The sequence below is a fragment of the Branchiostoma lanceolatum genome, chromosome 10 (genome assembly GCF_035083965.1).
Source record: "Branchiostoma lanceolatum isolate klBraLanc5 chromosome 10, klBraLanc5.hap2, whole genome shotgun sequence".
In the NCBI taxonomy this organism is placed as follows: Eukaryota; Metazoa; Chordata; class Leptocardii; order Amphioxiformes; family Branchiostomatidae; genus Branchiostoma; species Branchiostoma lanceolatum.
In genome coordinates this window covers 13,558,201-13,568,314 of record NC_089731.1, presented here as the reverse complement: position 1 = coordinate 13,568,314, position 10,114 = coordinate 13,558,201, and the positions used below count along the sequence as shown (strand labels likewise).

Sequence of the window (10,114 nt, the reverse complement as noted above, 5' to 3'; positions counted from 1 at the left end):
GGTTTTGTGGTGAAGAGATGAATGCACACCGCACTCAAGATAATAATATCTCCCCTCGATAATTGTAAAATACACTATTTCTAGTTATGATTTTGAACGGGAATATTCCAAGAGAGCTCGACGGAGTGAGTGTGCGGCTGTGCGAGTGTGGCTGTGAGTTTCATATACACAACGGCTTACGTCATGAGTCAATCTCTCAATCAATCTGCGCTTCGAAAAAAACATTCCACATACTTAATTAAGGTCTGTTTTATTAACAAATATCTCCCCTTCACTTGAACTGTCAGGTTAAGATTTTGTATTACTTTTGCTGACAGATTTTCCCGTTTATTCTTTCAGGACAACATTACTTACAACAGTGCACTTTGATAATTTTTTGTGGTACCAGAACCGTTTTAACAGCCAAACAAATTAAAGTTAACATTTATAAAATCAGTTGTGTTGTATATGATATCACACCAAAGCGAAATATACTAACAGAACCACCACGAAGCAGACTAGACAGTTATATAACCTTGCACTTGACCAAACTATGCCAGAGCTGATTTGGTACTTCCTCTTGAAAACATTATAATGACGAAAGTGATATAAGTTCCGGCTTTTGTCCAGAATGTGTAAACTAACATTATCATCAAACTACCATCAAGGTGATACAGTTTTCAATGATGCAAGTAGAGGTAAACAATGCACCTCAAATTGTCTGTTTGCCATTGGAACAGTACAAATCTTGGCTCTTTTCTGTTTCATTTTTTTTTGCCCCAAACAACAACCCCCCACACTAAGGAAAAAAATCGTTGATGTAACAGTCATCAGAAACTTCTTACATTGTTCTTTACATGAATCAGACAGCTTCACACATTCTATTTAGAAATGAGGTGCTTGTGTGGAGATTATCATAGTTAGGAGAATAGTCATGTACATCAAGAATTTATCCAAACTAAAGAAACACAACTCCATTCTAACGTTAAAAAGTAATGGGTACTTTCTCTGGTCATTTGCCGGGACATAATTCGGACTTTGGCGTCTATTGAGCGCGTTAAATCGGCAAGCTTGCGATGCAGATGATACACTTCATGATTAAAGAAGTACTCCAATTCTAAAGCGGTTGGCAGCTAGATCAAGACGAGCGTCCTCATCCTGCCGGGTGCCGGGATGTGCAGCATCCCATTGTAGTGAATTTACAGTAGGAAGATGTTCGTCATAACTGTTGAGGTCACCAGGAAGATCGTTGCCGTAAATAATTGTTCTGAAAGGTAATGATAACGATATTAGATACAACACTGGGTTTCTCGTGATAATTGCCTACCTTATGACATAACAATGTTGCTATTTAAAGTGAACAGCCATAAAGCTTTTTTTTAAATCTAAATGCCAACATAAAGGCAGCATCAACGTCTTTGTAACATCATGCTATAATGTACTAAGAATATTGTACTTAAAATATTGTTTGCTGTTGGTCGTTATGATGTCCGTGCCAAAACCTCAATTCCATTTTCAATTGTCTTTGCCAGACGGGCTCGTCCTTTGCAATAAAAATTTTCACGTTTCTAAGTAAGGATATGCATGAAACGCGTTATGTCAAAGGTGAAGGTCTTGGAGACATGAACAAAATACGCCTGGACATCGCATGCAAATCTAGAAAACGGTTCAGAAAAAAACTTACACAAGTGAGTGGTCCCCTCCCTTTACATATTACCCCCTAATGCATTTTGCTAGGCATGCGTTAGAACTGTGAACCTCCTTAGGACATGTTGATTTGATTATAAGGATGACATCCGCGCGCGCATCAATTTCCGTTCCAACAAAAAATTCGCATCCATACTGTAAGTCGTAAAAAGTAGCTGGAAAATTAGAAAATACATGATGTAGATTGCCAAAAGAAATGGAAAACAGATATCAATTGCATAAGTCAATTCCAAAGTCAAAGACGAAGTTTTAAAAGAACATATGAATGTACAATCTATGTTTTGGTATACGACGCTGTGTGTTAAGTTTTGCTCATTTTTCCTGACCACGTATATTTATTAGCGCGTTCGCACCAGTTCTTTGGTCCCCAGAGGTTGTAATTCATATAATCAAATTAACATGGCATTGTATTAATTGGCTTGTTGGGCAGCTCCAGCTATGCGTACTGAACAGCCAAACAAATAAATTCATTTAAAGGAATCAACGTTTCACACGAGGATATTACAGATGAAGGGCATGGAATCCGCAGTTCGGGGAGTGTGCTCAGACACCACTTGTAGAAACACCACGACAAACAGCTGGATGGTCCTACAGAAGCCGATCCTCTCCCAGGTCACTGTCAATAAAAGGAACACTATGAGATTGACCACCAGGAAGACGATACAGAGCAGCAGCAGATTTATGAAGTAGTAGAGAATACGACACCGTAGATGGAACTTCAGGGTCAGTGTTGCAAACGGCTCGTCACAGCTCTCACGGTATGCTATCTAATGACAACTTGAAAAACGAAATGGCGACCCATATTATCAAGACACAAAAACCAAAGCAATCAGTACTATTTCTGTAACTGTTTCGTAAACATATCAAATTATTTACCCATTGTGACATTCTCTACATCGGAAAACGGAACGTCTTACGACGAAAAATGAACAATTACTGAGTTATAAAGTAATGCGAAATATCTTTGATATACAAGCGTGCAAGTAAAGCACTTCGAGTCAGCTGTATAATTGCACATGCACCATGCTGTTAAAGAGAAATAATGCTGTGAATTAAAACTTACCATTTCCCTGTGCTCTCCCCTTTGTCGCTATTCCTAGATCACCTGCCGTTAGGCTATTAGCTTTGCCTGCCAAATGAATAAATACAAAATATAAGATGCTCACTCCATTACCTGTCTTCTTAAAGCGTGCCGTTTTTAGTTTCAAAACTATTTATGTCCAGATCGTCGATGAGAAACGTGTTAACGGAAAATTCGCACCTCGTTTACTTACCTTGGGGATTCGATGAACTCTCTTTACCATCCGGGTCTGAGGACAAGCTTCTCCTTGTTAAGCTAGCATAATTGTAAAAGGTAATTAATTTTCTTCTTCTCGCTTTCTACGTTGCCGATTGAAGAGATACCCTCCAAACGTGACACAGATTATGAGCCAGAGACCTCCTGCAGAAGCTCCAATGATGGTTGCAATGGTCAAGAACGGATATACAAAGATGTAGCCGCGCTCACTGAATTAAAGGAAACAAGGCGAAATGGAACAGTATGGTATAATTAGCCCCTGTAAGAATTACCAATTTAAAAAAAAAATTCTCCAATAAACGGTATTACGTCTGTAAGTGATCGTAGTTCCCCCCCCCCCCCAAATTTAACCTTTGACTTGATACGAATACATTACCCGCAGATCAGGAAAGTTAGTTCAGCTGAAACTAGAAAAAAATTATTCGAGCAACTGGATAGATTCTGTAAACGGCCAGACGTAGCAGGTAGCATCCGTCAACTTAAAAGAATCCGAAGCTTAAATGGAACAGCAATTTAAACGTAACTAAGGTAAGGACAATTGGAAGACAGTTCAAGCTCAGACAAGTCAAGATAGCGTTGTATGCTAATGATCCATTAGTTCCTGTTGTTTGAGCATAGGAGACTATGTTGTTTAACGGGGCAGGTAGTGCAGGGTCAAAATGCCTGAATTTCGTCACATGGGGCCTCCGTACGAAATCTATTCAGTTGCCCGAGTTTGTTTTGTGTCGTATAAAGGATGTTACCTTCTGACATCGGTACGAAACAAACGTAATTTGAAGGAAACAGTCCCATTCGCCCTTTTAGATAGCCCAGGAACCAGCTCCCTTCTTCGCCGTCAAGTATCTCTACAATGTCGCCAACTTCTATTTGCAACTCGTTATCCTCCCGCGGCTTGTAGTCGGAGATGACTTTGGCGTATTTCCTGTCTACGTGATGAAAACGGCAAATACAGCTTGATCTTTATTCACACTTATCAAATGCATAGTGTCGTTTAAAGAAAATACAATGGATTTTAGCTAGTCTATACGGATACTTTCCATGTTTTAGTGTCACGAAAGATCGACAACAGTAATTAATGGTAATAAGACCGAAAATGCATAACAACTTATAACTTTAGCATCTAAATGATAACAGGTAGATGAATGACAACCGAAGCAGAAAAAAATATGAATGGTTACCGGATAGATGTATCAAATGTAATAACAGGCAAATTATAGGAAGTTAATGGATAACAACTTATTAGAAAATGAAACAACTAACGATGGTTTGTTAAATAGCGACACGTACGAACACAACACAAGAACCAACGCAATCAATATCACTTTTTTGAAACTGTTCCATAAACATTTTATAGTGTTTAACACATTGCTTGTGGCATTCTTCAATTTGTTGCTATAAACGGAACGTCTTACGGTGACATATTTCAACAACAATAAACAATTGCTAAATGATATAGTGAAATACCTTTAATATACAAGCGTGCAATTAAAGCACTTAGAGATATAATGCTGTGAATAAAAACTTACCATTTCCCTGTGCTCTCCTCATTGTCGCTATTCCTCGATCACCTGACGTTAAGCTATTAGCCTTGCCTGCAAAATGAATAGATACAACGTATAAAATGCTCACGCCATTATCTGTCTTCTTGAAGCGTGCCATTATCCGCTTCAAAACTATTTATGTCCAGGTTTTATGTTGCCTTCGTCGATGAGAAACGTGTTAACGGAAAATTCGCATCTTGTTTACTTACCTTGGGGATTTAATGTACTCTCTTTACCATCTGGTTCTGAAGACGAGCTTCTCCGTGTTAAGCTACCATCATAGTAAAAGGCAAACTTTTTCCTTATTTCTTCTCGCTTTCTACGTTGCCGGTTGACAAGGTATCCTGTCAACGTGACACAGATGATGAGCCAGAGACCTCCTGCAGATGCTCCAATGATGGTTGCCATGGTTGAGAACGTTGTCAAACTCATCTGCCGCTCTGAAACTTTTGCAACAATGAAACCGTATCAGAAATGACCTAAGTTTCTCAAGATTAAAAATTATATGATACTTTACTGAGAATTCATTTTCATGTCTATTTTAAAGATCTTCTTATCTGTGACGTCAATGCATGTAACCTTGGTTAAGCGTGCTCTACTTGTAACACGACAGCGTAAAGCACACTATAACTGAATCTTTACTGGATTTTTTTTGTTAGACAACTGCATTTTTAAAGCTTTCTACAAGATCAGCCCAGCTTTGCAGCTTTTCAAGGAGCCTATAGTATCACCATAGACAAACGATAGCATGTGCAGTTACTGTGTCTAGCTGTTAAAGCTGTCAAATATAAATGATAAAATTTGCGATTCGCTATTTTACCACCGGGCATGAACATAATTGTGGTAAAGAACATAAGCATGAACATAATTGAACATAATTGTAAACAGCTTAAAGCAATGAAACGATTGCAGAGTACACTGCTGCTAGAAAACCAACGTTAGTCGATATACATATGGCCATACGGTGAAAGTGACATTTCAACAACATCAACAACAAAATTGAAATCGTGTAGTTGTCACTTACCAAGAACTTCTAGGTTTGTGGACTTCTCTACCCTTTTCCCCACGCCATTGCTAGCAGTACACAAATAGTAACCACTGCTGCTTTCGTTTACACTGTACAACACTAGGGAACTGGTCCGGATCCTGACGTCACTTGACATTGTGTACTCGTGTGCCCACAGTTGCCGACCTGACTTTGACCACGTGATATTTGGAGGTGGATTCCCGTCAGCCACGCAGCGAAATGTGACGTGATCTTGTAATGAAACTTCTTTAGGGTCCGATATGCTGATGATAGAGGCGGGGTCTGAGTAAAAAGAAATAGTTTTGGATCATTGGTTTCAAGTTTCAAACTTCTTTTGCTGAATGATCTTCATATGAACAAGATGCCAAAGAACATACGAGCAACCCAGCTAACATAGGAACATTAACATATGTATTAATGTAGTTTAATCATGCTTTACTTCGCAACTATACGGTAATTTGCCAGGAGTTGTGCTGATATTACCAGTACGTTGATTAACAACATTAAATCATTTTTTACAATATTTTTGGCGACGCCTCCAAGAGGCGATCCTAGTTTATATAGAAATTATCCTTGCTTACAGAATACTTCCATTAGTAGACTTGCAGCAGCTCTTCGAGTCACGTGCTGCACAAGACAGGTGTAAGTCCCTGCGTCAGATCTGGTCACGTGACGGATTGTCAAAGACGGAATTCTTGTGTTTCCTCCCGAATATTTGCCAGATATTCCTCTGGTCTCTATCCGTCCGCCATCTTTCTCCCAATGAAGTGACGTAATGTTGGGCCTTGCGTCCTTCACTGCGCATGTCAAAGACGCCGAAGTGCCCCATGTTGTGACTAGAGGGTTGCTTGGTCCGACCACTAATCTTGGAGGAACTTAAGAAAACAATAAAAACGCGTTAATTGTGATATCTTTAAACAAATATTCTACCTAATAGATAGATATCTATCATGTGTCAAGCCCACCACAGTAAAATGCGTCTTTATAACCTTACAATTTTATCATACCAACTCCACTCTGATTACATGCCTTCTGAAACAATTTCAGTTTGACGTGCAGTTTCATGCTGACGTAAAAAGATTAGAATGCCAAACGTATGTTAGCGGTCGCTACTTTTTCTATAGAACTGATGAACTTGCGGGCAATGTGAAATATAATATATAATATATGACGGAAATATGTTACTTTAGCACAAGGCCGCGCACTGGTCTTTTCACTTCGGTTAAGATAACCAAAACTAGAAAGGCAACATTTGCGAGCAAATACAACATATTTAGCCATACTCCTTGCGATGCAACAAAATAGACTGTCCCAAAATAACAATGGACCATTCTAAAATAATTCCACTAAAAAAAATAGATAACCCCAGTTGAAAATTGAGTTTAAAAGCAATTAGTCTCTCCATACAGGAATGGAATCTTCCAGTAGCACCTCAATCCGTTATGGACCAGTCCAAAACCATAGCCACATAAACAAATACACTTCTGCTAACAAAATGACTTTTTCGTAATCACTCCAGCTCAAAATTAAAATAAATAATCAAGGAATCCTCCCCTTGCAAGAATGTAAACTAGACCAGTCGAAAAATATCCGCTAAAAACTACACTCTTGCCCATAATCAGCCCAGTTCAAAATTGAATCTAAAAAAAAAAATAAGCCCAGTGAAGAACAAGTTTTCCATAGTATGCATTATGATATATATGAAGATTTGACGGGAGAAGAAGGAAATGACCAAAAACAACATATTTCAGCGATAGTATGTGTGAAATATAAAAAATGTGACACCCCTATGTTTGAATGTATGATTCAATAGTATACATTTTGGGTTGAAATTAACGAAACGAAAAAAAATGTTTATTTCAAAAATCGTTTTGAAAGGTTGTATGCCAAATATTTGAATGAGGGCCTGGCCAGGGCAGACACATGCCAAATTTTGCATCATTTTGGCTTAATACATAGCAACTGGAGATGTGCATCTTTGTTAAAAAAAGAGTGAACAAATCTTTGTTAAAAAAAAAGAGTAAACAAAGCCATGTAAGCAAATGTCTTACGCATTCCCATATCACATTTGGTATGAATACTAGCACACCTACGCCAGAAATGCAAGATAAATAGATTAACTCAATTGGCCAATCAGGTGGTCGCAAGGCTCGCAGGCAGGCCAGATGCACTTGGGGTCACTGACCTTTAGGTTGTGCTGGCAACACCATATATCGTCATGAGGAAAATACCCAGTGTTCTCCCCAAAATACCCAGCAGAATCGTATTTTAAGTTATGTACGCCAAAAGTGCGAATAGGGTTTTTTGAAGATTTGTTCAATGTACCCCCATCGCAAATTTAAGGTCATTTGGATGTATTTCCAGCGCATAGGAGGCCAAAATGTACGTTTTTGGTCAGAAAAACCAAATCAAAATCACGTTCAAGGTCAATATAAAAAACTGGCCAGGGGTATTTGCTTACACTACCTTTGCACCAAATTTCAGGTCATTTGGACAAAAAATGACAGAGATGAATTGATGTGAAGATTTGACAGGAGAAGAAGGCGAAGAAACCTAAGTAAAAACAATATGTTGAGCCATACAATAATGGCTTAACAAAATGAATTGTGTAATAATATAATGTTCCTAAACATATCACAACCTGATGTAGGGCTATATTTTAATAAACCTGAACGAGCCTTTTAGTTGATACATTAATGGTCAAGGTTAAAGGGTTAAAAAAATTCTAAAGTCTAGCACATATATTTTGCAATTAAAAATGCAAGACGTATTTTTTGTCATTGTTAACCTCTTTCCCATTCTCAATTTTAGCAAATAACTTACTCGTGAACATCATTCAGCGCGATTATAAAATGAATGTAATATTTTACAAAGCGCCGGGAAAATCTTATCGTACGGAATCGCAACGTGCATTAACCTATTGATTCTATTAGAGTTGTGTGTATTGCTGTGCATATTTCTAATGATATTGATTCCACACACGTCAGACCATTATTCAGGGTAGATTTCGATTGATTAATGCAGACTGAGACAACTGATATACCATAACACGCAGCTACTTGCCCTGATTTACCTCTCCTAGTTAAAGGGACAACATATATTTCAAAAACTGTCATAAGTCAATCAGAATTCATTACACGCAATGTGGAAAGTGTTGCAGGATTTTACTAAAGCGTATATTGATTGCTATGTGGTTCATAGTTGGAACATGTTTCATATCTGATTCCAGTGGATAAGGATTTACTTACTGTAGGGAAATGGTTTTAGTAAATAGATATTGGAATGAGAGAAGAAATTGTATTACGTTTCAGCGTGTTTCCATGAGGGCCATTACCTAGCTAAAGGGCGCATATGGCCTACCATATTTTACATTTTCCCCATTATCACTAGAGGGCAGCTTTCCAGAAATATTTCCTTGTGCTACATTTAATGTCTTACTTTTGCATTCCAAGCCAAAGGCAGAGAAACGTTATTCAGACATAATAGCAGTATACTGGCTCATACAAATTTGGTTCAGTAGGTCCCTGGGCATTGCCGCAAATGCCGTACCCACATCTGGCACCAAAAAAAAAAAAAACTTTGTTATCAGCGGGTTCCGAAGCTTCAGTCACTGAATTGTTCTTTGAGTAGTTTAGCATTGACCTTGGGTCTACCTGCAACTAGAATAGCATTCGATTTCCCAGGGTTTCTTGAACCCAACGTTGATTGATTGCCACTTGTTACAGATTCAAAATCTTCTTCTTCAGAAATCTCTTACAGAGGTCTTCACGGTCTAAAGGAACAAAGTGTAAGATATGGATTTCATGGATATGGATTTCCATTTCCGGACTTTACTCTATTCCATGAATTCTGCCAGAACCCATTACATTCACCCATCATAACTACACAGGGGCTTTGTTTGAATAACAAGTCATTTTGCTACAAGGAACCCATCCACTCCATCTGGGCTACCTTTATAGCCTGATATCAATACGAGATGATACAGGCAATGGTTAGTTGAGATACGCTGTGATCAAACATACCAAGTATATCCAGATGAATGAATTTCTCTTCATTTCCGAGTTCACCGGTCATTATAGAGAGTGAATACGTTCCTTCATCCTCGATTTTGGTTGGATCGATTCGTAGAGAAGCCCTGCCGACCAACCGAGCCCTGCCGGCGTATCTCCCGTACCGCCCGTACGCCCGGGTGAGGTTAGCCAGAGGAACGTAGGAGAAGACCGTACTCCGTTTGTCGGATGCTGTAGGGCTCTCCACCACCCTGGACCAGGTTATGGAAATGATGCTGAATTTTGAAGAGTAGGCTGCCGGCAGGGTGACGGGTTCACCGAGTGTGGCTTCTTCTGACTCGGGGAGATCAAAGCTGGTGTGCTGCGCCAAACACCCTGAAAATGGAAAACAAAGTTTGACATATAAGGACCTTTAATACGCTTCTGTAATATTCAATAACGTTTTAGTTTTGTGACATATAATCCACTCAAAACACCTGTGTTTAAAAGTATACTTTACTGAAGTGCCATGTAGGGATAAACAGTTGGCGAATAAAGCTTTAGATCAAACTAA

The 10,114-nt window shown here is 38.8% G+C and overlaps 1 protein-coding gene across 4 annotated transcripts; it reads right to left on the bottom strand.

The window, feature by feature from the left end:
• Positions 1-233: 233 nt before the first annotated feature.
• LOC136443685 (neural cell adhesion molecule 1-like) lies at positions 234-9,719 on the bottom strand. 4 transcript variants are annotated; one of them, XM_066441006.1, is made up of 9 exons: positions 9,574-9,719; positions 6,133-6,426; positions 5,549-5,833; positions 4,734-4,970; positions 4,510-4,575; positions 3,727-3,909; positions 2,750-2,815; positions 2,192-2,302; positions 234-1,246 (listed from the first exon to the last, which is right to left on the bottom strand). In XM_066441006.1, coding segments are annotated over exons 1-9 (1,296 nt in total). In that variant the 5' UTR covers positions 9,626-9,719; the 3' UTR covers positions 234-1,244. The 4 variants fall into 4 exon arrangements, 2 of the variants coding, with proteins under 2 accessions (XP_066297103.1, XP_066297104.1); XR_010757191.1 differs by lacking the exon at positions 234-1,246 and adding an exon at positions 2,961-3,192 and having other exon boundaries at positions 2,255-2,302; XR_010757192.1 differs by lacking the exon at positions 234-1,246 and adding an exon at positions 2,961-3,022 and having other exon boundaries at positions 2,255-2,302.
• Between the last annotated feature and the right edge of the window lie 395 nt (positions 9,720-10,114).

What these genes read in the sequence shown, in the direction of transcription:
- LOC136443685 (XM_066441006.1), bottom strand. Translation starts at nt 9,625, where the DNA reads ATGACCGGTGAACTCGGAAATGAAGAGAAATTCATTCATCTGGATATA. An exon ending in TCTACTAATGGAAGTATTCT is followed by an intron (nt 5,834 to 6,132) that starts GTAAGCAAGGAT and finishes CTTTTTACTCAG; the next exon opens with ACCCCGCCTCTATCATCAGC. An exon ending in TTTCGTACCGATGTCAGAAG is followed by an intron (nt 2,816 to 3,726) that starts GTAACATCCTTT and finishes TTCATTTGGCAG; the next exon opens with GCAAAGCTAATAGCCTAACG.